This window comes from Pezoporus flaviventris, unplaced genomic scaffold (genome assembly GCF_033815535.1).
Source record: "Pezoporus flaviventris isolate CSIRO_AGI_PZ_B2104156 unplaced genomic scaffold, CSIRO_AGI_Pfla_v1 ptg000041l, whole genome shotgun sequence".
NCBI lineage: Eukaryota > Metazoa > Chordata > Aves > Psittaciformes > Psittacidae > Pezoporus > Pezoporus flaviventris.
In genome coordinates, this window is record NW_026892589.1 from 7,269,775 (window position 1) to 7,296,795 (window position 27,021).

At 36.7% G+C, this 27,021-nt stretch overlaps 1 protein-coding gene across 2 annotated transcripts; it reads left to right on the forward strand.

Moving 5' to 3' along the window:
* Positions 1-423: 423 nt before the first annotated feature.
* Positions 424-25,058, forward strand: TANGO2 (transport and golgi organization 2 homolog). Of its 2 annotated transcripts, XM_061465635.1 has the most exons (8): positions 424-566; positions 5,393-5,481; positions 7,426-7,545; positions 8,554-8,668; positions 17,597-17,667; positions 19,123-19,276; positions 22,060-22,164; positions 23,920-25,058. In XM_061465635.1, the coding sequence occupies exons 1-8, from the start codon at positions 511-513 to the stop codon at positions 24,038-24,040; spliced, it is 831 nt and encodes a 276-aa protein (XP_061321619.1). In that variant the 5' UTR covers positions 424-510; the 3' UTR covers positions 24,041-25,058. The 2 variants fall into 2 exon arrangements, with proteins under 2 accessions (XP_061321619.1, XP_061321620.1); XM_061465636.1 differs by lacking the exon at positions 19,123-19,276 and having other exon boundaries at positions 23,920-24,148.
* The last annotated feature ends 1,963 nt before the right edge of the window (positions 25,059-27,021 follow it).

Consider the following 27,021-nt stretch of genomic DNA (forward strand, 5'->3'; position numbering starts at 1 on the left):
ATTTATAGGTTTGAGAGTGTCTTTGATCAGGCTTTTTCCAGATTCTGCAACAGTTTGGGTCTTATTTTCTCCTTTATTCTAAAAGAAGCAATTAGTCTTACTGAAGACAGGGAAAAAAGGTAGTGGTACTTTCCTGATGAGCAGAAAATTATATAATAGTCCTTTTTTTCATGTATTGGTAGCACTCTAGACTGACAGTATTTTCCCTGGTGCTTGTTTCTTTCCTAAGAATCTGAATTAGCCAAGCATAACTTTGAGACAACTACTATAAGAATTTTGGTAGGAAAGCATTCATTGAAATAAATCTAATTTGGAAGTCCTGCTGTATTTGTTTTTTTTTTATTGCGGGCTATTAGTGAGCACATTGCAATCTTTAAGCTTCAGCCTACAAGCAAGGTTTTATATGATGTGTAGTGTAATAGATAATCTTTATTTTCTTTGTAGGCTATTGCAGAATGACCTTGCATTAAGCGTTTGTGGAAGAAGCAAGATTTAAACATCAATCTTTCAATGTGCATACTTCTATTCAAATTTGACCCCCGACCAGTTTCAAAAAATGCATACAGGTAACAATGGTTATGGTTAAAAACAGAGTTGTTTCTATTTTTTTTATTTATTTATTTTTGTAGCCAAAGTTTGGATTACAAACTCAAGTCAGTATATGTGTTCAGTTATGCTTTTGTGATGTTTAACTTCATGACTTTCTCCATTGGAGGACTTCCTATAACCTTTTGAGAACCCTTTGTTTTTAGACTGTGTCAGAAGACTTGGGCTTTGCACTCATGGACGTGTCAGACATGATGGTGATCTATAATGTCATGTAGGATAGATCCCTTAGGTATTGTAATCCAGAGTCTGAAAGTCTGGCTTTTTACTTTATCTTTTAAACCAAGGGGAATCGGGTGTTTGGGGCATCACAGCTGTAGCTGTACCCTTCTCTGTAGTAGGGTAGATGTGTTTACGACTTTCACTTTGAAACCAGCAATTTGAATTTATCCAATTTGAATTTGGAAGTAATGGTCAGGTAGTAGAGCAGAAGTATTGCATTTATTAACCACTTTGTATTATTTTATCCTCTCTTAATTTGTGGTGGTCAATCTTGTGAGCCAAGAGACAGTACACTATGACACACATGGTCTAGTGTGAGGTGTCCCTCCCCATGGCAGAGAGGTTGAAACTAGGTGATCTTAAGGTCCTTTCTAACCCAAACCATGCTATGATTCCCCCTCCTCCAAATCTGCTTACAACTAAAATTTTATGTTGAAATTTTATTTCAGTAAAATTAATTAAAATTTTAGGTAATTAACTAATAGTCATGTGTATGAAACATTTAGCCAAAAGCTTAAAACAAAAATAAGCATCCATGCTTCTAGGTGAGTTTTACTGGATGTGTTCATATAATACAGTGAGTTTCCCAAACTAATTAAAGTGCCTGTAATAATTTTTTCTCATTACAGTCCTCAATTTTGAAAGTTCATATCCAACATCAGTATCTTTGAGTACATGTAATATCACTTAAGGCCAGTAAGAAGACTGTAGCATTCTACTGCTTTCTGTATTTATACATACTGTATAGGTTCCATGTTGCTTTGTGGGAAATAAGTATTGGCATTCATCCAGAAACTGTCAGAGTCAGTATGTGCAGGAGATCATTGTGCTTTTCATTGACTTGTTTTTCTACCCTTTTGTATTGAAAAGCAGATGCCATTCTATAGAAAGAAAAGAAATGAGAGCCAAAACTTCAGTTGTCCATGGAGCGCATTCCTTTCTGTATCTGGAATCTTGTTTAAAAAGGTTTTATTTATGATATGACTAGTGCTGAATTAATATATCCATTTATTTGGTCTGACTTACTTTCTGTTGCTAGTTAGCAAAAGACAGATTCATCAGTTTGATGCTTCTTGGGATGATACTTTGTATGTAAACTGTAGTTGTTTGCCAAGTGAACTTTCTGCCATGATCAATATTCAGAAGTAAAACTTACAGTAGTTTGCTTGCTATGAAAAATTGCATAAAGATTGAAATTATTGATTTATAGCAGAAAAGAACCTGTTATCAGTGGCAAAACAGGAGAATACTTTTGAGATGTTTTGACTGAAATTCGGGAATATTTAACTATATTTAACATTCTCAATACCCTCTAAGTTATGTCTTGCTCTATACCTCAGAGGCAAATTAACTCTGAGCTATCTGTTTTGGTGGTAAGTGCCAGGCCATAGTGTTTTAGTGTCCGATTTTAATATCAGATGTGTAACTTTAGTTTGCTTTTTTTTCATTAACATACCATAACTAAATCTTTCTGCTTTTCTTTATTCAATAGTTCTTTCTTAAATTGTTCCTAAGGCTTTTTCACCCTCGCCTCTGCTTTCTGAAGGACATTGGTTTGAATATCAGTTTGGAATAGCACCCAGCTTTCCTAATTCTGTGAACAATATTACAGCCATTAGACCAATTTAGACCTGTTTATAATAGTCTCTTGCTAAGTATAATTTTTCCTGACAACTCGTGTGTTGCATTGTGCTATAGCTCTGTTTATTTCACTGTTTGGTCCTGGAACAGTTTTCCAAAACAAAAGGGCATTCCTGTACCTGCAGGCATACCAATTTGTCTGTTCACATTAAAACAGGCATCTACAACTACTTTTCTTCCTTTCTTCTACTTTGCATCTCTAATGAAAAGAAAGTGTCTAAAATAGACATTAAAAGTTTGAAAGACAAACTGCGTATCATTTGTCATTTTCTTGTAGCCAGTAAACTTTCTCAAGCTAAGACATGCTCTCCATAGCACTTAAGAGAATTTTTCATCCAGGTAGACTTTGAGTTCTAGAACAGTACATTGGCCAATTTCCATAAGCACCTAATTAAGCAAAAAGCTTAGAGTTCACCTTTGTGATACGCTAATGAATCTCTTTTCCTGTACCCTTGCAACTTGCTCCTTTTTCCTCTGTCTTCTCTCTACAGGCCTATTTGTAGTAAAGTTTAGTGCGGTGTAACAGGCACTTTATTGTAGCCTGCTATTATTGTCAAAGGTAACAAGCTGCCTTTACATCTTTGTGAACTATACTGTGTGCGCCTTACAAATAAATACATATTTCAAGCTTCAAAGCTATAATCAGAGTCTCTTTTATGGAACTGAATTACATTGTAGGAAATTGCTTTAATGGAATGATTTTTTATGTTTTCATCTCTGCCTCAACATTAAAATAAATCCTAATACGTAAATCCTAATGCAGTTGAATTATTTTAGTTATAAAAATAGCTCAATAGGCTTTTTGCAATTTATTAGAAGATGAGGGTCACTTAATATTGCTCTCTTACAGCGTGATTATGTTTCATAAAAGACAAAATGAAGCTATTTTGATTATAGCTGTCCTGTATATGAGCTTTGGGCTGAACTTAGGAGCCTGTGTATTAAACTTGAGATGCAGAATATTCAGTCACATCAGAAAAACTTCGCTTATTTTTGGTATTTAGATAGTATAAACAAACTGTGGTTTCCTGTTGAGAATTATTGAAGGCAAAATGTAATTGGAGCCTCAGGAAATGAGAAATGTACTTCAACCAAACTAGTTTTTAACAGTAGAGGTGCTAATTTAAAAAAAAATCTGTAAAAGGAAGATGCCTGCTATAAATGAGGAAATTCAAGCAAGATGACGGATTTGGTAAACCAGCTGAAAGCCGATAGAATAAAGACTAGAATCAGCTAGAAGGAGAAAAATAATGCAAGTCTGAAAGGAACAATGTTATGAGTATTTGGCATTGAAAAGATAAAAATGTACATATGCTGTGCTTTCCAACAGATGCTATCTTTGTTGGGCAAGATACAAAGCATCTTTCTTACAGAAGGGATGCCGTTGAAGTATTAGTCTAATTATAATTCTTCATCTGTGTTTCTAATGTGCAACTGGCACCTCATGATTGTGTTTTAAAACATTGTATTGATGAAGAGATGAATTTTCAGGGAAGTCCAGAAACCTGCAGAAAATGTCAGTACATTTGAATGCTGAGTGAAGTAATGAGACTTCATGAAAATTGATTCTGGTGGTGTGGCTTAAAAATTAGAATGCAAATTGTATGGTCTAGCTTCACTTTACAGTAGTAAACTTGGCTTCTGCTGTGTGAATGTAATTGACATGCAGCTGGTAGGAGCAACTGACAGTGAAGAAGATACTGAGGTTATAGGAATTGGTTAAGAAAATCTGCAGGTTTCTGAAAGGCGACATTTCATTAAAATTAAATATTAAGCAACATAGCTGGAGAGAATGAGGAGAGCTCACAATCTTGCAATTGAAATAAAGGTGAGTCATGTTATGGGTAATAATGAGCAGGACTTTGGAAGCACTGGCTGTTGGATCATGGCATGGTGTAGTGGAGCTGTCCACAAGCAAGTCCGCAGTCACCTGTTGCCCTGAGTCTCCAGCACATGGCTTGCCTAAGGTTACAGTTGTCTTCTGCCCTTTACTTGGATCAGCCAAATCCTTTACCTTTCACTTTTTTCCTTTTTTTTTTTTTCTAATTTTAATTAAAAAAAAAAAAATTGAAAAAAGACGGATGGAGGAGCAGCATCAAATAAAAGCTCATCTGCAGGTTTGCAAACAGCAGTCTGAAGGCTGATTCTCAGCATAGAAACCCAGTAACCCATGTAGCTCAAGCTTTTATTTGGATACCCTATATCTATTTGATGTTGCAGTAAGTCATTAAGTTTAGTTTCTGACTGTCTTCCATTGCTTTTGAATAACAGAAAATGCGAACTTTCAAAAGATAGATGAGCACAGTCAGATTAGCCTACGTTTTATTTCTAGTCTTCCAGTGCTAACACTGTTAATGAATTTCATTAGGGCTGCAGCTCTGAGAGGATCACAAATTTCTCTCTGTAATGGGTACTTACAGAAAAAAGCATCTGACTTGTATCTTTGAATTACATAAATAGAACTTTAGGTGTTAAAGTTAGGTTAAAAAATACTGTGACTGCATGATCCTAAGTAATGATCCAGTAAAAAGATACACTCAGATTATTTTTTAATACAAATTACCTATAAATCTGTGGGTTACCTTTAAGTTTTCCTTAATTAAGCTGTAACTTCACGTGCTGAGGAATTGAATAAGCAATCTTTATTCAGTCTCTTGTGTTGTATGTATTATTCTTTGAAAATCATAGCTGTCTCATTCTCACAAGATAGACTTGCTGACTGTCTCAAGATGATGAGAGAGAAGGCTGCTGTCAGAAGTCATTTGACCTTTACACTGAATGATAAAAGTGAGATGTGAGGATAAAGGATGGTTTCATACTTAAGATGAGTTTATGCTGTGGCAGGAATTGGATTTTGTTCCTGCCGGCACTGTGACATTCCTATTTGTAAGTAATAGTATCTCTTTCCTCTTGTGTTCTACAGGCTTATTCTAGCAGCTAATAGAGATGAATTTTACCACAGACCATCCAAATCTGCAGAGTTTTGGGACAGCAGCAATGAGATCCTTAGTGGTATGTATGTCTTTTATGGAAACCACTTGAACCAACAATTTATAAGGGAATTATGGCCTAGATTTTTTGGGCTTGGGGTGGTAGTGTTACATTTCTAATAAGAAATACACTTCTTCGCTATACTTCTGGGGAAAACATCGTAACTTTGAAAGACGAGTTGTGCTACTATTATCTTATTTGTGGTTTTATATCTTGTAGGGGCTTTCCAGTTTTACATTCTTTAACTGATTGCAATATGAGCAGTGCAGTGGAAATACCTCAGATTAATTTGTCCATCAGGAGCTATTAGCTTAGTTTTGTCAAATATACTGAAATACATCTTAAAATAGGTGGAATTAGTTATTCCACAGGTTCAGTGTCTGTAATAGTGACTCAAAATCATTAAACCAAGCCTCAAGAAAGTGAAAACTTCCTCATTTCATATTGGTTAATAATTTATAGTCTTCAGAATAATTTTAGTTATTGATCCATCAGTTTATTAATTTTGGTGTCTACATTTTGCTAGAGTGATAGTACAGTCATTCAGCTGTCTGGTTCCCCTTTGTAGGGAATCAAGCTGTAGTAATTTTTAAGTATAATCAATACTTCTGCCTTTTCTCAGAAACAGAAATGAAGCTGTGGAAGGCAAAGCATTGCTTAAATGCCAGGTTTTGACTTTGCAAATACTCTTTGTTGATGTTAGGTGTTATTGTCATTGGCAGGGAGACCCGAGAGGATAAATTACTCCCACTGCACTACGACTCCTTTGCTTCTGATGTTCTGGCTGATGTTTGTTTTGTGCCAGACATTCTGGATGCTGCTTCCCCTGCTATGTAGCAGTTTAAAACAAAAAGCTATCCTGAAATTGAAGGGTCCTGAATTTTTGTCTTTTGTACCCTTGTCAGGTCTCTCTGTATTTGGCATGAGAAACTGGTATATTCTCCATGCAGGGGGAGTGTCTGTGGAGATCCCACGAATACATGGGGTATAACTGCCTTTGAGTTAATAATGTTATCTCAAATAAAAGCAGCAAGTTGGAGCAAAATAAATCAAATTTCTTCTTTGTGTGACTTAAAAATGGAAAGAATATTTTGCACTTAACAGCTGTTTCAGAAAAGAGGAATATGTAATCACTGGGCATTGATCAACAGAGCTTTATGGTTTCCTTTTGTGTGCTTTTCAGTTAAGGCAGAGAAACAGTACTAAAAGTATTGTGTAAAGATGTGATATGGCTGAACTTGATATTGAAGTTTTGGATGCTGAGGAAATGAAGGAGTTTCTGAATAAGTATCCAGAACCTGTTCTTTTGATCTTCAAATGATGATTCAGGATTTAAAAGGTTTCTGAGAGTGTACTTAATATATTGAACTAGTTCTTGCTTTTCCAGTAAATGCTTTCTGGTTAACATGAGCTCATTACAAACAGGTACTGGTTTGATTGGTTGGGTTTTTTTTAACTTGTACTCTCTTTCAGGAGTTTGTTGTGGTCTACACTTCTGTGGGTCCCCCTTCTCAATGTAAATTACTGTTACCAGAGTCCAAGATTTTTATCAGTTTCTAAGCTAACTCTACGTTTTTCTGTTTATGTGTGAATTTAAACTTTCAGATCACATAAATCTTCTGAGATTTGCTTTTGAGCTAAGAAGCATTCTGAGCCTGAGTTTTATATGTAGTTTAGTGTATAGGCAAAGCTTATAATTTTGCCTTTACATTTAATTTTCGCATTCTATCTCATGAGTTATTGCAGTAACTTGGTAAATGTTTGATTGTGCGGAATTAGAGGATGGACAATTTAAGAGGGCTGACCTCGCTTGTCGAGAAAGACAGTCTTGGACCTCCTGCATTTTATCAAGCCTGATCAAGACTCAGGATTTGCATTAGGAAATTATGATTTAAGCTTGAGATATTTTTTTGTTTGTTTGTTTGTAATTTAATGTAATAGCCTAACTCTTACTTATTTCATTAGGTCTGGATATGGAGGAAGGAAAAGAAGGTGGGACGTGGCTGGGAATAAGTAAGAAAGGCAAGCTGGCAGCCCTGACAAACTACATGCAGCCAAAGACTGATCAAAATGCAAAAGGAAGAGGTATGAAGGAGCAGAAATAGAAAAAGAAGGAAGTGGACAGACAAGACCTAGTGTCCCAGAAAAATAGTGATGATTACAGTATAAATTTTTTTAACATGACTTTATGGACAAATAAAATGGTTATTGTGCTATAAACAGAATCTGTGAATGGATGAGTTTGAATACCTGTGTGGTATTCAAAGCTTGACTTGGATAATGATACCTTAATCAAGCAGGCAAAATTAAAACAAGATGTAGTGCCTAGAGCCTGAAGTTACATTCAAACAAGAACTGCAGCACCAACTGTCTTCTCTTGAAAGTAATTCTAATTAACAGTCAGAACAACTAGACAAGCATTGAGCTACATTTACATTACACTTTTTTAGATGTTATGTTGTTCAAACACCCAAGTCAGGGAAACAATGCAACTTGGATTATGCTGGAGGTTAGCTTGAGATTACTCTAGTCCCTTCTCCCTTACACATTGATAAATTGGTGGAGCAGAAATAAAAATAAACCATCCTCTGAAAGGGAATGTCTGCAGGGGTTTTCTAAAATAAAAATAGGTCTGTTTGTCATATGGTACTGTGTTGGGAATATATTACAATGGCAAAACATGTAACACAAATGAAAGAGAGAAACAAATGAACCCTGTCATTTTGTATTTCATTTTAGGGTCATGTATGGGGGAAATGAAGCAAGACAAGAAAGAGTTTGGCAGGGTGGAAGGAGAGGAAAGGCCCATGCAGCATAGAATAGTTAGTAAATATGAATTCTGTAGAAATTTTGACCAAGAGCTTTTGGCTGAATTCTTCAAAGTAGAAGTCAAGCTCTTAATGTGAATATGATACAATGCTGTAAGACTTCTAAAGGCTGGTTGTTTGGTTTGTTGTGGGGTTTTGGTAGGTGCTTTTTTCCCCACTGTTTTACCCTGCTGGTAACAGGAATCTTGTGTCTTACTGCTTGTTATACCAAGTCTGTCGGAATAGTGAGTTCATGCATATAAGTTGCTCTGTGTACTTCCCTTAGGTGCTCTTGTGACAAACTTCTTGACTGGAGATCTGGACAGCTACACTTACTTGAAGAAAGTCTCAGTAGAAGGACATCTTTACAATGGATTTAATTTATTAGCAGCTGACTTCAAGTAAGTCTATAAAATGTGACAGGTCAAATGTCAAAGGGAGAAAGATAACAGCAGTGACTTTCTTAGTACAGAGGTATAACAGTACAGAAACCCATCACAGACTAATGCTAGAACTCTTCTTTTTTTGCTAATTGGTGTGTAATGTCCTAATGTTACTCTGCTCATAATTCTTTTTTATATTTTCATCTTTCAAACACTGGAGGCTATCTTTTATTCTATTCATTGCTTCCCTCAAAACTTCTTGTGACTGCCTAATAGGCCATAGTCAGTCTTTACCCTGAAGGCTGTGTGGCTTGTGTCTTGGAGAAAACAAAACCCTGGCTACGTAATTTCTGATTTCTTTTTTTTCCTTTGAGAGGTTGCATGCTCTGCAGCAGGATTAGAAGAGCTGAAAGCTTTCAAGCCATTATTCCTGTCAAGTGGCTGTATCACTAATCATTGCTGAAACATTAAAAAGAATCAGCATATAACAAATATGTTAACTTCTTCAAGTTGCTGTAGCTGAAGAAAGGACCTTAGATACTTTATTATAGTCAATATGGCTAGCACAGTGCTTTCCACTGCACATGCATGTGTGTGCTCACAAATACATATGCTGATTTTTCTTTGTATTATGCCTGATTCAGAAGAATGGAAATCCAGGACTAAAGTCATCTCCAGGCTATATATCAATGCTCAGTTGGATGCACACTTCATGACCATAAGCAGGTATAAATTGTGAAGAGCACACTAATGCTTTGATACACTTTCTGCAGAAGCATTTATCTTGGTAGACACCCTGACGGTGCAGGGCCTTCACCTGTTCACCTTTTCTGCATGCTTCTGGGAAACCACATATGCTTAAAGCAGAAGGGCACAGTGTTTGCTGTTTTCAGTGAAAATAATTTCTAGGACCCAATCACTGACTGGCCTGTGTTTACATTTTTCACTTTCTGTATTAGACCACCTTCAGCTGGTGGCTCAAAATTCCCAGTTATTTCATCATCTTTTCACTCCCACTTTCCTGCAAGTGTGTCTTTTTTTTAAGGAAGTCCTTTATTTCAAATTCTGCCAGGCTGTTCATTTTCATTTTTTTAATTTGCTATGTTATGATGGGAAAGTGCAACTCTTGTAGGTGATCAGAGTCTAAAAGGATGAATACAGAAAGGCAAGTATATGTGACCTCTGAAGGCACCAGGAGTGCCTGCTTAGAGGTAAACATATGTTATGTTTCCAGAAGTTTAATCCAGAAGCAGGTTAGGCAACACAGGGTTTGCTGCTTTTATGTTGTTTTCACTCTCTTTTTTATGAAGTTCATTATCCCACCAGATACTTCTCAGTATTTTTCTATTGCCTCGGCCAGAGGGTTTGACTCTGTGCTCTCTGTTGCATGTTGCTACCTGGCTAGCCTTCCAAAGCTGGAAGGCTATCTATAACTGAAAAGATAACAGAAGAAATAATCTAAATATATTTTCAAGCAAACTTGATATTCATAGCAAGCAGTAAGTAAATCTGAGTTTCTTTGTTCTAATATAGGTAAATAGAATAGTCATAATGGCTGCTAGTATAATGTATTAAAATAGATTAAATGGACATTATTTGTTAAGACAATCATTCATATGTTGCTTCTGTTTGTTTATTCCTCCATGCAGGGCTGATAAGGGATTGCATGCTCAACCGAATAGTCTTTCTGTGGTGATGCAGGTCATAATTCCTTGCTGAGTATTACTCTGAAAGTTGTATGTGTTGATTAACTTCTCCATTTTGACACATCCTTAGCTTTGGATACTCTGATGAAATGAAATTCTTGCCAAGCTAATGATGCAGAGCAATTCTATAAGAGATGTAAACTTGTCATTTTAGGAAATTAGAAGTACTCCTGTGAGAAATATAAATGGAAGCTACACTCTGTGTAAATAGAAAATGTTATTGTGGTGAATGCTAATTTGTTGAACCATGTTGCTGTTCAAAGTGAAGATTGAAGACTGCTTTTAACATGTATTAACAAATAGTGATTGGCTCTGTTAGAGTGGTGGAAAATGGAGAGGAAACTCAAATTGAAAGCGTAAATGAAGCACTGTTGGGGAGGAGTATATCTTAGCACATGATACTGATGGCTGTAAGCAGCACATTGAGATTTACAATGTTTGTGTTTTCAGGTAAACATTTCAGGAAAAGAAGTTTGTCTCTTCTCTCTGTTATGATGATGACAATGTGCTAAGTGATACAGGTGCAATGATGTGAGGAGTGCTGAAAATGACCATATGGGTTGTAAAATCGCGTTTATTTCCAGTTTGGTGTGACTTATTTTAAATGTGCATGGGTTTTGGCACTTTTAGTGTGATCTGTTTGCTCTGTGATATCTCCTGATGTCAATTTTAATGCTATTCATTTCTGGTTTTAATAAGAACACTGTATTGATAAAAATGCTCAGTACTTTTCTCATCTTTTCAGTGTATCATCTGGCTATACCTGCTGAGTATAAGTCATGAATACTTATTGCATTATTTTAAATGTACTTTTATGTTGAATGTCTGGCATATGGCAAACTCTGTTTGAAGTCTTGTGTGGCTGCAAAATTAGCTTTTAAGAGGGCAGGCTCACTACTCCTTCAATTCTGACTGTCAGTTGGTCTGATTAGAGAGGAACAAATTCATCAGAGGCTGGACTGGTCTCTTAAAAAATGTCTGCTTAAGATTCAGAGCAGTTTTCTTTCTTCTTTTGTGATAATATCTGAAATAATAGTGAGCTGGTTTTGTCAATGATTGGGAAAGCATTTCTCTTGGGGAAACCTGTGTTTATGTCCAAGAAATCTAGTTGCTACAGTTGTTCAGACTTTCCTGGGTGTCTCAATACTTGTATTAAGGCTGTTGTGGCAGCATCTCACTTGTATTCCATATGGCCAAGTATGTGATACAAACTGCCCTGAAGGACAAACTGAAGTGGCAGCTTCTTGTCACTCTCCCAGCAAGTTTAGGGTCTCTGACAAGTTGCCAGTGAGAGCCCATATTGTTTATGTGCAAGAATATCCCTGTGTAATAGGAGTGAATCACTTTCTCCATGAGGACTGGATGAATTGTCCCTAACAAAAACAAGTGGGAGGAGATGCAGAAAATGGTCTTTCATTTAAGCTTTTCTGCTCTCCCCTGTGACTGGCAGTTTTCAACCCCTCCAGGGGAAATGTAGTAAACTATATGATCATCTGCACTGACTAATTTGGTAATGTATTGAAAATGGAGATTACATACTAGAACTTATTCTTCATGTTCTGATCTGGAGAGTGAAGTTTGGCTAATAATAGGTTTTAGGACTGAGTTCCAGTTGAAACTGCAGATCCCCCAAGACAGTGGGGTTGGGTTGTATATATGGGTAAGGAATAGATGCATGAATATACAATATGTAACACATGTTTTAAAGTGTTTATATTTAAATACCATGAGACACTATATACATTTTTTTCCTTTTTTAATATGGAAATCTACAGTAGGCTAGTGATGTAGCAGCATCGAGATAAAACCAAGCTGAAGAAAGTGTTTTGGGATTAAATGAATGGTTTGTAGTGTAGGGCCTTCTAAGATTAAAACAGCTGAACAGTGCAACCAGGTTTTGGAAACAGGGTCTCTCTTACTCAGTTTGATTATCAGTACGAGGCCGTGTAGGAGGGATTTGATTGCTCTGCAGAGATTAGGATCCTTACCAGTGCAAAGTGAGATAGGGTCAGGCTGCTGGTGTGGAAAGAATGTAGATGGGCAAGTCGTTGTGTGCTCTGTAAGCTCACTTAAGTTTCTTCTCATGCATTGTCTGTCCTAATACCAACTTCTGTGGTACATCAGTCTTGCTGCTTGTGACTTCCTCATGCAAATGAGGTGTCCAGGTACTTCTCTAATGTGCTCTGTACTACCACCTTTGAAATATTACTGCATAGATCCTCAGTCATTTGCAAGTCTAATGAGATGGACAGTCCAATGTCAAGAGAAGGAAAAAAAAAAACTTCTGAGAAACTTCTTTATTTCTTCCCTCTGGTGTCAGCTTCTGCCTGGCTCAAAAAATTAGGACAACACCAAAGAAATGTTTAGATGCTAAGAACAAAATAAGAGTACTGCTTCAAAGCAGGCTTTGTCCGCTGTGAGTATCCAGCAGTATTCTTTTCACCATTTTATTTGATGGTAGGAGAAATAGCTACAAAAATGTTTGGGCTTTATAGTTGGTAGTTTGGTGTTTGCTTGTTTGTTTTCAGCTTCAGAACAGAAGGAGTTTTCTGTTATCTCGTGAACATTGAAGAGAGGAGAGTATGTGAGCCGTACTGCTCAGTTGAAACTACTGATTGTCATTTCAAGCTGCCAATTTCGTCTTTTGTCCTTGCACAAAAAATACATGCACACATTATTTATTAAACAATACAATGTCTCTCAAATACTCTCCCTGTTAGAAGATCAGAGCTCAGTGCCCAGTGGAATGATCCCTTGGTGATAACCACACCCTGTGGAGCTTTGTGCTTCATTCCTTTTCTTCTTTTCCTGTCTATATTTTTGGTGAACGTAACTCAGCCACCTTGAAGTTGAAGCAGGGCATTGGTGCAGAAGGACATTGCTTATATTTCATCTGCATTAGGAAGTAATTGTGTCAAGCACTGTGTGGCTTCCATGTTGCTGTGAGGAATCCGTTACTACTGACATTTATACTCCTTAGAATATTTCCTAGAACTTTTATTATTGCTTTTCTTTTGACAGAATTATGTATTTAGGAGCATAATTTTTATGTAGTTTTAGTTTTTTCTCTTTCTGCTGTCAGCTATGATTGGGAATTTAAAAAATTAAAGTCTGGGTCCTGTTGTCATCACTTTAATTATGCCTTTACTCCTTCTTCAGTGAATTCGGGTACCTATACATGTGAAGCTGGGAGGAAAGGGAGTCTGAGCCCAGGAAAGGATTTTGAGGCTATCGCTGTGATCAAGCTTCAGTAATTTTTTTCTCACCTTGGCTTCTGCCTTGATGTTGAGTACTGAGTATCTGTAAACAGTAGGAAGAGAGAAGGTGGAGCCAAATGCTAAAAGAAAGAGTAGCTGACTGGCACAGTGAACCGAATTTTGGAAGTATCTTCATTTCAGAAGTCTCTTGGAAAGCTTTAGTCTTTTGACAGAAGACAGCAGCGGTGTTGCAGTAGAGGTAAGTTAGAGGTAATAGAAAATACACATCTGGAGGAATGTGGAATGTAGAAAAAATAAGTTGCAGATGTCCTGAATTAGAGACCCTGCAGTTGATACGCCTTTCCCATCTTTTTGTTCAACTCCAGGCGAGCTTGTTAGTGAATTTGTCAGTCACAAGAATCACAGCACAGGTGCTAGGTAATACTCTTTAACATAAAAAGCAGTTGCTAAAGGAAGTCAGTAGTGCCTACTTGTTCTGCATGCAGTCTTGTTTATGACAGAACTTGTCTAATATCTGTGTTCAGGGGCTTCCTTGGGCTATTTGTCCAGATCTATACCTAAAACTCCATCTTTTCAGACCTCAGGTGATAACAGTTGCTTTGATCTTTTCTCTTTGTAGACAACCTACAACAAATACAGCTTTGACAATTTGAAAAGATAATATTTAATGCACCAATAAAATAGTCTGTGTAATTACTGGTGTATTAACTGAAAAAAAAGACCTTAATTTTGCTTTATTTGTTTAAATAGATTACAAGTATTTTATTCTAATTGCTACTTTACTTGCACATTGCTTTTTCTTTGTCCCTGTTTATGGAAAGCGCAGTGTCCCATTGTATGCTGAGTATAAAACTTCTTGTGTCTTAGCATGTGACTAGGACCAAGAAGTCAGACTAATCTATTGATGATGGCTTAGCTCTATACTGTCCTTTTTAGCTGTCAGGGGATTCAATCCTTTGAACTGTTGATCCTTTGAACTCCATTCTCTTTTTGTTCCTGTGAGGTCCCAGGCATCTCAGGTATGTAGCTTAGTATTTGCAGCCAAATAAAGTATGGCTTAATTTCTTTGCCTATCTAAAGGTTTCTTTCCTTCTCCTTGAAGAACTGACAGGATCCAGTGAAGGGAAGAGTGTATGGGAGTCTTATATTTGAAATTTTAAACAATTTGTAATAACCTCCATCTACCTTAAAGGCAAAATATCTTGGTTGTATAACTGAAGGAGCTAGGAATATGAAAAAGAGTCAAAGACTTCTTATTGCCTGTGGCATGACTATAAAAATGGTTTTAGAAATGTAAGTTTTGCTCATTTTTCTCATACAGATATTTCTGCAGACAAGTCTACTGGCAAAATGTTTGCTGAACCAGCTTAATGGGTGAATATTTCATTAGAATTTCCCCACTCTTACAGTAATTTATTTCTAATACTTAAGCTTATTCAACAAAGAAAACGTTACCCATCTGGTGAAAACAGCTGTTGTTCTGATTGCTGGCTTTACTGGCTCAAGAACAAACTATACCTTTTATTCTATGTAAATTTTAATACAGAACTTGTTTGTATCTGAAGGAGTCTCAAGAAATAGAAGGGAAGTTCAGGTTGTTCCTCACCGAGTTCTTTTTCAGTTCCACCTGTACTTTTCAGCATCGCTTTCTCATACTCATTAAAATGCTGTATTTCTCTGCCTTAGAGTGTTTAAAGGTCATGATTTAAAAACCCCTTTTGTCTCTAATTAAGAAAATACAGCACTTTTAACAGATTCCATAAATGGGTTGCATACAGAAGTTAATATGCGATAGTGGGACAGAAATTTGCTTCTCGAGACATTAAGGAAAGGAAATTGTGGTCCTATCTTGTGTTTCCCTTCTATTTTGTTTCAGCAACTTTTGTTATGGACTATCTAGGTATTCCCAATGCAAATACTCCAAATGGGGTGAAGAAACAAACGGTTTGCACTAATATACTTTTATTGATGGATAAGAATATTTTACTGAATCACAGATAATGTATTTCCATGAGAGCTCTACCAGAGACTAGGAGAAAACTTTAGAGAATAAGAATTAGGGGTAGAATAGGAAAGGAACAATTGGTATTCAGTGCCCTGATGAAATTAAAGCATGATTTTGATTTGAGCAGTCGTCTGTGGAGAGTTGAGGTGGTCAATGAAGAGTCTTGAGATCAGCATAAGGTAAATGTGAACAAGGATCTTAATATTGAAAATAAAAACAAAGATGAGGAAAATAAATGTCTTTTAAGCCACTAGAGGAAAGTTCAGAAAATGCCACATCTCTTTTAACAAGTAGGTAAATTGTAAATTGACTAACTGGGAGCTTTTCATGATATTTAACAATAGAAGCAACAAAACACAAATACCACCTGCTATAATTACTGTCTTTGAACTATGCTGGAACACTTGGACGTATTTCTGTAAGGCACCAGGAAAGTATCAAGTCTGCAGGAGGGACAGAGTACTGCACAGAGGAGGAAAGACGGTTTTATTTTTACTTTATGTGGGGGTTTTTTGTATTCCTCCTCTTGCCTCTTCTGACTTGTATAATTAAGTTAAATTTCCCTCTTCATTTGGCTGTCTTGCAGAGGATTCTATGGAACATCTTTCAGAATAGCTTTTTATGAAGAATATAAACAGCTAAATCAAGGCTGTTTTGCTTGTTGTTAAGGTTTGAGTAGTAGATGCTAAACTTATACAGAGCAATTGAACTTCTAGTACATTGTTAATGAGATTGCATTCTATATACTCTTATTTGCATTGGGGCACAGCTATGTGGTTTTATCTTAAGAAAAAAATGAGCTGGAAATGGCTTCTCTACTGTATTATGTTTTATGCTATTCAATCCAAATTCAATCTTAACTGCAAGTTTTGTGTTTGGGATTTGGGGCTGTTTTTTGTATGTTTTTCATTTAGAAAGTCTGTCTGCTCTCTAAGGAGCTAGAGCTTGATGGACATTAAAAGCTGAACTATAATCAGAGTGTAAGTAACTTGAATAGGACACTTTTCCACTGTGAACAAGTAAATCACTAGAGGGAAATATAATATTATATAGTTTCATGGCTGTGTCCTGGCAAATTTATTTAAAAACCCCACCAACTGGTAGCAATCTGCAGAATCACTGTTTCATGTCAGCTGATGGGATTGAGGGATGCTGAGAGTGAGCCATCTAATGGCAATCCATTTCCCATGCTCCATTTCCCACAAGCACACAAAGCTTATTGACTTTCTTGTTGTTTTTTTTTGTGTCTTATTAGTTGGTTTGGTATTTGTGTTGTCAATATCAGTACAACAGCTTAAAAATCTATGCAATTCAGATATGCTGATTTCACCTCTGCCAAGTGAGAGTTACTTCCAGTGTTGGAAGCTGGTTTTGAATGTCATGTGAGGTCCTCTGCTCTGTTAAAACTGGGCACAAGAGAGTGGCTGCTGAAACAGGTACCTGCAATTAGAAAGGGGGTTTCAAAACAGTGAAATTATCTCACAACAGCCTGAAAATGCATATCTGTCACTTCAAGGACCCAGACATGCCCTATGACACTGCTGTAAGTGGGCTTCAAAATGTGCTTCTGTCAGATAAAATGGCCCAGAGTAGTCAGCCTCTTAAAATGTGGTAATGATTCAGTAGAGATGATAGGGAAAAAGTTACTTGCTGTGATGCCATCCTTTCGTTTTAACATGCCTCCTTTCCTTAAGTAACTAAATCGTCAGTTATTCAAAACCATCCAGGTTATTGTCATTAGGCTAGGCTACTTTCCATGCAGCAGTTCTGGGATTTTACTGAATTTTATTATAGTTATGATTAAATATAATAATGTAATCTTTGACAGTGATACAGGTAATACAGTGTTTTGTGAGGAGGAGAGTAATACAACTCGTCAATCTCAGGCCTGTGGTATCATAGGAGTAGCAGTGGGAGAAGCATCTTGCTGTGTTTGACAATTGCATTAAATTAGAGCATAATCAAACATAGAAGCTGATGTTTTTTTCAAGGAGAAATTCTTATTTATATTTTTCAGTACCACCAAAGGAGATGTAATTTGCTACTATGGAAACAAAGGAGAACCAGAACCTGTTTTCCTAAATGCTGGTAGGTTTTCTTCAGAAAAGTCTGAATATTACCTTTTGTTATTTTAAAGGAATCAGAATGGAGCTGTATTGCTCTAGTAACCCAGCTGCTTAAGCACTTTCTTCACTAACTTTTTCTTTGCATTTTTTAAAAGAAAAAAAAAAATCCTTACATTCATTTACGTTTTTACTAAAAAAATTCAGTAAAAAATCAATACTTTGTTAAAAGCTTCTATCCATGACAGTGTACCCACAGCTGGTGGAATGCTCCTTAGGTAACTCAGACTGAAAGACAGAAGTCTGTCTTGAGGAATGGAATTTTCAAAGGTTCATGGATTTGACCCTGAATCTCTTTACCCAGTAGTGTGAAGGGCAGAGTGTGACTGTGCTCCCTTAGGAACAGAGTCGGCTTAATTGCATTTTTTTTTTAATCTGTTTTATCAGGTGTATATTCAAAATCCAGGGCTTTGCTAGCGACTGTAGAGAACAGTACTCCAGAATTCATCACCAAAAAGCCCATTTAAATGGACAGGGACACACAGAAGGCTCTGAGCAGCGTAGCTGGCTGATAAAAGTTAATGACAGTGGCTTATTTTGCCTGCTTGGGTTAATGGCCAACATGTTGCTGCCAGTAGGCAAATAGCTACTCTTGCAATCACAGCGTAAATTCTTGGAAATAGCTGTTAGATTTTGTACGGCTACAGGCATAAAATGGGGTTTAATACAAATACTTAAAAACCCCAATCTGGCTGCTTGTGGTAATTATAAACTGAATCACAGATTTTAAGTATCTGTAGACTGTAGCAAAGGTAATTCTGGTTTCCATACCTCAAAAACTAATTCCTTTTCTGTGTATGTGGCTGTCTTTAGGGAGAGATGAGGTTTGTTAATCTTTATGCTTAGTTTGAGTTGTGGTGAGAAATGTAGGGTACTTCTAAAGGGAAAGCTCCTTCTGGTTATCAAATCTTGCTTTGCAGTGGTTTTCAAGAGTAATATCAGAGGCAAAAATAAATTTATTAATGTGGCTAACCTGGAAAAGTCTACACTGCAAAAAATACATATAGTTCTGTTGTAGCTTTTTCACAGTTTGGCAAACCAGAGCTTAAAGTAGCTGCTGCAAATACGCATTAGAGTAAAACTGTGAAACAAACTACTGAACATTAGCACAGAAAAGTGCCTAAGCACTAGTGCAAGATACATGCCTGCTGTAGCCTCCTGTTTAGGGATGGGGCATGTGTTTTATAGCTTACCTGCAGGAAAAGATTAGCTGGGGAATCACCTAAACATTAATAAAATTTGTGAAATCTGTAATGACAACTGCAAATCACCAGCATACCCTTTGCAATTAAATTGATTTCCACCACCACCACCTTCTTGACCATTATTTTGTAAGTGCGTGGATCCCGTGTAGCTAGAAGTGGTCCACAGAGACTGGTCTGTAAATAGTTGATTGTTAATGTTTTTTTATTATGTATAGGAATATATGGATTGAGTAATTCTCTGTTGGATACACCATGGAAGAAACTTGAATATGGGAAGCAGCTTTTTACAGAGGTGGTCAAGAGAAGTCAAGACCTTACCAAAGAAGAATTGGTGCAGGAGCTTCTCACAGTGATGAATAATCAACAGCCGTAAGAACATAATGCGATATGACCATTTTAAAAGTTTCATCTATAAATTATTTTGACAGAAAATAAACTTTAGTCTTAAATTAATTGACTGAAGCTGGGTAATAAAGAGGAAAGGTAAGGCTCTTTCTCTCCAAAGAGACTGACTTCCAACAATACTGATTTTTTTTTAAGCAGCAGGAACAGTAAACATTATTACTGCAGTCTCAGTACTGATAGACTGTACACAGATTTCTCGGTGCCCTTTCCTTTAAAGATTGCCCTTCTCTTAGTAAGGGTAATAAGTGCAAAACAAGGGATTTCTAAGTTGCTTGTAAGCTTTGTGGAGGCTCACTTCAGGGTAAGGTTCAGTTTCTTCCTGCACACAGGGTAAACACTTGTTTACATGAGCAAGTTTGCATCACCAGCTGCTAGCTACTCTGTTGCTACCCAGAGTGTAGACAGAGGGTGGAGAAGCAAGGTGTTTTCAAAGTAGAGCCAGCTGCCTTCCTCAAAGTGCAGTTGTTTTAGGCTAAATGAGGGAAGGAGTTGAGGGTGTATTTGCACAATTCTGCTGTAGGTCTCTGGTCCAGGAAGTTCCAAAGAGATGAGTCTGAGTATGTAGGTAAGGTCCCTGCACTCATGACTGGCTGAGCAGTGAATCTGAGCCCATAAACTAGGTGTTTAGAAGTAAAGGAAATTTATACAATTTCAGTGTCCAGACATGGAGCAGGGTAAAGGAGGTGCTGTTGTCTAAATTTGTATCATTGCTCACCATCTGTCATGTTTTGCCTGGCTTTTACCTGACTATGGGGTGATCCGTGTTGGAGCCAAGCTGTTTCTGGTATATAGGTTCAGTTTCCTACCTTTATCAGTCAATTTTAATGCCAGTATTCATGTTTGTGGCATTTTTCAGTGGTTCAAAATAGATGTTTATGTAAGAGTGAGACATCTGAGCAGTGAGTAGTAATTGGGAAATCTACTCAGCCAACTTAATTAGTTTTTCATCTGATACCAGGTGAAGAGATTTCTCAAAAAATGTTACACTTTACCTTTTACTAGTAAAAAGACAAAGGTACAAGATACAAGTGATCTTAATGTTCAGTAATTCAGTAGGATCTTATCTGAAATAATCTGGCTATAAAATGGAAATACTTACTTACAAAAAGCAATATTTAAAAATAAGTTTGTAATATTTCCAAAGCACACTTCATATTTGTTATGAAAAGATCATTTCATCTTGAACACATGGATATGCACTAGCTTTGAACTTTCTTGAAATATCTTATTGCATATTACCTTATGATCCCTTTGTGTATGTTGCAGGAATTAAGTTGCTTACTCTTAGAATTCCCTTCTTTCCTGCTGGATACAGGATTTTGTCCTTTATCCCCTCTATTTTCTTTAGCCCCACCTTTGACTGATCTCAGGGAGGTACTGCACTCCTTCCAGTCTCTTTAAAATTGCTTAGGGTCATTGAGCTGGAGAGACCATGGAGCTCATACAGGAGCTGTCAGTGATGGGGTGCGAGATAGTAGTTGATGGTTCTCAGGGGCTCAAGTGTCCTGCTATGTGCTCTCTCTGTTACATCATGGTATGCTCCAGCCGTATGCCCACCACAGGCATCAGAAGAGCTTAGTTGCTCTGTTCACACTTATTCTTGCTTTTCCCACCCAGAGGTCCTCTTCTCCACCACAGCAACAAAGAAAATGATCCCACTTAGATGTAAAGGTCAGTCAGAGTATAACAAATTGCAGTCTCCTCCACAGCTGAGGATGAGCTCTGAAAATGAGGTTGAGTTGATCAGTCTGTTCTGTTCTGCCCTTTTTCCCAACATTCACTGCACAGCTGATAGGCTGCTGAATTATTACAGTATGATAGGTACAATTATAGATGGGTCTGTTCTAGGAGGCAGAAATAGGATTATTTCTTGGAAGATGGAAGAAGCTTAAAACTCAAACACAAAATACTGCTGCTAAATTGATAAATTACCTTGGAATCTTTACTGAAATAAGAAGCTGTACTCATGACTAGCATTTGAGAATATGTTCCGGTGATGTGAGTGGAAAGGCATAGATGTAGGGTTATTGCAGCAACCTTCGAGACCTTAGCATCTTTTCTGTGGGATGCTGATACTTGTTTAATTACAATAAACAAAACTTGACATGCTTTATAATAAATCTATGTTTCTAAACATCTTTCAAGCTTTGATAGGAATGTATGTCAAGAAACTTGGATGGTTGCAATCTCACCTTGTCACCTGATGCATCTTTGTGAATTTTATTTTGGGGCTTGTCCTGGGTGTGTTCCAGATATTCCAGATAAGATCAAAGAAAGCACAGAGGTCTTTCTTCAACACAAAAAGAACTCCCAGAGTCTAACTGGAAAGATGCTCGTTTATGTGATGGCATTAAAATATTCACAATCAAGTAATTTAATTTAAACCAAAATACTAGAAAGAGAAACAAAGAATAACAAGGAAAGTGAGAAAATTGTCAGGATATGAAAAATATTTCTTAAAGTGACACAAAAGTTCAAAAGCTTGAAAGGGGAAAGAGCTTACAAGCTGTTTTATCTTGGTTTTCCTCATACTTTAGTTTCAAACACAATTCACTTTGGGAAAGAGCTTACAAGCTGTTTTATCTTGGTTTTCCTCATACTTTAGTTTCAAACACAATTCACGCTTTTTTACTTTTTGAAAAGTGATTGGTATTTATCAACCACTCAGTCAACACAGCTTACTTTAAGAGGGATGAATGTGTTAATATTGGAAAATTCAATTATATTTTTATTACTTCTTTTTTCAGTCAATTACCAGACCCTGCGATTGAAGAGCAAGGGAAGGATTACATACGACCTGTACTGAACGAGTATGCAGCTATTTGTGTTCGTTGCCCAGGTTATGGAACAAGGTAAGAAACCTCATAGTCAGAAATAGATGTATACTGGATCAAAGCATATCTCCAATCAAAACTATACTGCTATGTTTTAATTCTATAGTGATTGCTTTAAATTTATTTAGATATTACTCAAGTATAATTCAATGAACTATTTCATTGCTCAGTATTCTGTTGCCTTAGATTTACTACTGATGCTTAGATTTACTACTAATGAGCATTTTAAGCTCGCATGGCTCACCTTTGGTGGGGAGTGTGACATAGCTTCAGTTTTTTGAAGGCAAGATAATACAGTTCCCCAGTGTAGTAGCAGATCTGACCACCTCTAATTTTGATCTTACCAAAGATACTGCAGAATTACAGAATTTCTTTTTCAAGAGTGAGAGAATGTAATCTGCAGAGGTTTCTTTAGGCATGTCATTGTAATACATAACTGCCGTTTTCATACATTAGAAGCCTGTTACTGTTGTCCAAAACATGTATTTCCAGTTTTCCCTAACTGATGCTTCTGTTTTTACTGAAATATTCTTACTTTCTGCTCAGACTGTTGTTCTAAAGCTGCAAGACTAGAGTAATGCAATGAATATTGCATTTAATCCTTGATGGGACAAAATTATAGGTGAACCCTGTTGCTGCTGGTAGGGAATTCCTCCTCTAAAAGTCTGCCAACAGTTTTGTCAGATTGGTCTCTGGCATAATCAGCCATAGTATTTCCTCTGTAGGGATGTAAATTGTGAAGCCGAGAGCACACCCTTCTGTAAGTATTTTAAGTTGGTATTCTGAGAAAGAAACCACTGCCAAAACCAAGTATCTCTGTAAAATATATTCAAAGAACAATTTAAATATGGCTTATGAAGACTTAATTTAGCAAAGCAGCATCTTTCTTCCTTTGCTTTACAGGTTGCAGTGTAGCTATTTCAAAGGAAACAAGGATAACTCAGTAGAAATCCTGACCTCTTACTAGTGAATTAACACTATATTTCAAGTCTTCCCTGCTACTGTAATTGTATGCTCATACTTACCTTTTCCCTTAGCAACATGAATAAGTGAATAGAGGCTGTTAGTTAGGCCTCACAATATTCTTCTGAGGAAATGAAGCAGTTTTTACATGAGTGAACAACTGTGAGATGACTTGGGGAAGGCTACCACATCAGGATGGTGAAAAATTCCTACTTCTGTCAGTTGTCTGTCTGGCAGGGTACTGCAGTGTCCAAAGAGAAACCACAGCTAATACTTGATAGAGTGGCATAGATGCATGAATGGAATCTGCTTTTCATGAAAACAGATTTCTTCTTTGGAAGGTTCCTAGAGATAAAAAAGTTTCTCTGTGATCATGTATCAGTGTCCTATGATAATAATTAATGATGTTTAAATATTAATGGACAATGGAGTTGAAAGGAAAGAATGGAAGAGTGCCACTGATATGAATAACCCATCAGGGTACATGTAGGCTGTGAAGAAAAGCTAGGGTTTATGCTACTTCTGAATGGAACACTTGACACTTAAATGAAGTTTAACCTTTTATCATACTTTCTAAATTACAAGTTTCGTGTCAGCTGCTGCAAGTGCAGCAGGGAATTGGAGCAGTGGAGTGACAGAAGGGACTGAAAATGCCTGTTTGAACTTGCCAGGATGATTTCTGCCATGCTAGTGCGGTGGTGATGTGGTCAAGAGAAAAAATGAGCTGAAACCTTTGGGGATGAAAGCTGGGACTCTGCAAGTGTGTATCACAGACACAAGACTGAAGCTTCTACCCTTCTGTTGTTTCAGGACTAACACGGTCCTTCTCATTGATTCCGAAGGATGGGTTACTTTCACAGAACGCAACATGATCAGTGTAGAAGACAACCAGTGGAAAACAAGCACCTATGAATTCAAGCTGTACACTTAACTTTCCATCTGAATGGTCTGTAATAACAGCAATGAGAGAACAAGCCATTAAGCTCTAGTAAATGTTTTGTGCCAGCCTCCAGAAGCTAAAAATAGCAAGGAAATTAAAGGTTTAAATAAATTGGTAGCATACCCTATCAGGGCTCACAAATCCTTTGGATGAAACCGGAAGAAACTGTTTTGACATTAAGTAGCAACTTTCAATCAGAAATAAATGTTTCAGTATCACTTTGCCTCCAGGGCAGGGCCGTGTCTGCCCAGGATGGCATCACTGCTTTTTGTTGGGTGTTCTCACTTTTGGTTTCTAGGATGTTTTAACTAGATTCTTAAAGGTCTTTTCAGTTCTGAGGAGGAGAAACATTTGCTGCCTTTATGGTTCTACCTGAAGGTTTTATCAAATGGGTACTTCTAAGATTGTGTAACTTACACCAGTGTGTGTTGAATGTATTTTATCTTTGTAGCATTAAATGCTTTAGTAACAAACTTTTCAGCAGTGCCATGGTGCAATGTTATGCCTGGGGAGGGCAGAGCAGGGGGGGTACTTTCCATTTGTTTTCCTAGATGGTAGAGCAATAGAGCTTTTTTTTCCTAAAACCTGATTGAGAGTGGATAGGAAATTTAGTTCAGTCTGATCAGTTTTGATGAAAGACTCGTGGGAGCAGACTTGCTTATCTCTGAGTGGAATAAAATCATTTGTATTGTGCCATCTTATTTCCTGATAGTCTAATTAGCAATATCAGTTTTCTTATCTTCCCCAGCAGTCAGGTAAGTAATTCAGCAAACAGAAGCCGAATATGAAGTTTACATATCTCAGCTGTTTTGTACATGTGCAGTTTTGGCTTCATGTCTTTATTGCTTTAATATGTTAAAGCCAGTAGTGATTGCTCATAGATTTTTAGTAAAAATAGCTATTTGTTGTAAGGTGACATTATTATGGTCTTCCATTGCTGAAAAAGTTGGGTATTAAGACGCACTTCATATGTTCTGATATCTGTGAATTAAAAAGCTATTTAAATTCATGCTTTTTTTTTTTCCAATTATTCAGTGCCAGTGTAGGTGGTAGAAGATTCTAGCTAATACCAAGGTATCTTAAAGCCCTAAGTTATTTTGCTGCCATTAGTATTCTGTTATGACTTATTTTGAATGCTGAATGTAAAGTTAGTAATGCATGACTGCAGGTTTTTTTTCTCTATATATGCTGAACGTATTCTTTTTACAAGGCTCTGATTAATTATTACAAAGTAGCAAGATTTCTGCCCCCCCTCACAAAGACGTGCAACTATTCTGTAACCAAGCCCGGGTGTTTTTGTAATGGAGGCAGCAGTAAATTAGACTTGCCATTGAGGTGAAGTACTGTTAAAGGCCATTCCCAGATTTCTAATTGCCAGGAGATGCTAAAGCAGCATTTAGTCAATTATTTCCTTTGTAGCTGCATATTTAAATAGTTTCTAGATACCAGGACTCCTTGCATGGTTAGCTGGTTCAGTGCTATATAAATGGCTCTTTGACCACCTTGATTGCAAGGTGATCCATATAGTCTTCTTGGGTTGTACATGGTTACAAACTTGGAGCTTTCCAGCCTGTCTTTGGGATGTAGGAAGAAGTGCTTACCCCTCTTGTATTTTTTGATGACTGCCTAAACCATATATTAATACAAATAAAAGTTATTATGACTTTTAGATGCAGAGAAATAGCCATAGCTGTCTTCAATTTGAATTTGACAATTGCATTTTTAAAACCAAAACTCTGCTTCAATGGCTGGCTCTTACTGGGATTTTGCATAGCAAACTTCTTTATACCTTAGGAAAAAAAACCACCAGTGTGTTTGAACAAGATGTTCTCTTTGAAGACATTACCTAAATGGCAGGCATACTGTTTGCATGCTATTTCATGCTAAGAGCATTTATAAGCCTTAGTTTTTACAGTAGTCTTGTAATAATAAAAGATTATTCTTATCTTTTTAAACATAGGTAAAAGAAAAGCAAGTCAGTTTAGGTATAAAACCAAATGATGATAACGTATTTTGCTTTGCTTAAATAAAAATTCTAAATTTGGGATTTGCATTTTCCAACAAGTAAAATAAAGAACCAAAGCCTCTGATGTTCCTTTGTATTATGTCAGAATAATCAGTAAAGTGAGGTGCGGTTTTACCTTTTGAAGCTTTTGAGAGTTTTATCATTGGCTTCAGTGGAAACAGGAACAGAACTACAGTGCAGATAGCAGGAAATGGTCATATCAAATATCCGTGAAGTGCATAATTTACTGTGTTGAAATTATAGTTGTAATAAGTCCAGTGGAAAAAGTAAACTGTAGCTAAAGTATTCTATTTTTATAGAATTTTTTTTAAGAATAAAAGGGCAAATATCAGGTTTAAAGAATATGAAGGAAAAAAGTGTAAATAGGGAATGATTGCATGGCATTTTTACTAAGTTTGCTTATCTATAACATCTTCTATGTGTTAGGTTTGCAAGATTTTTGTTTCCGGTCTTTCTGTCAAAATGGTGGTGGAAGAAATTTTAAAATATCTGTAAATACTCAGCTATATTTTTTCCTTTAAGTTATTTCATAATTATTGTTTATAGGTGTATTCATAACTAGAATCAGAACAAAGTGTATCTGGTGAACAGTCCGTCACCATTAATCAACTGTGCATTTTTGCACATAGGTCTATGTAACTTTGTGTGATAAGATGAAGTAAAATCTTTCATGAGGTATTAGCAATGAAAGAGATTTAAGTGCATTTCTGGTACTTATTTAGTACTGGGGTGGGTTGTGGGGGATTTGTGTTTTGGGATATGCCAGTTATTGTTTTTTTTTAATTGCATGCTATTGCATACTTACCTTATCCAGGTAAGAAATTGAAAAGTGTTTCTTTAAAGCTAGTAGTCCAGGTTTGGGGCATTTTGCTTTTTTTTTCAGATTAGTAAAGAGATTGTATTGACTGAAATGCTTCCAGACGAAGTGTCATAGGAATCAATTCCA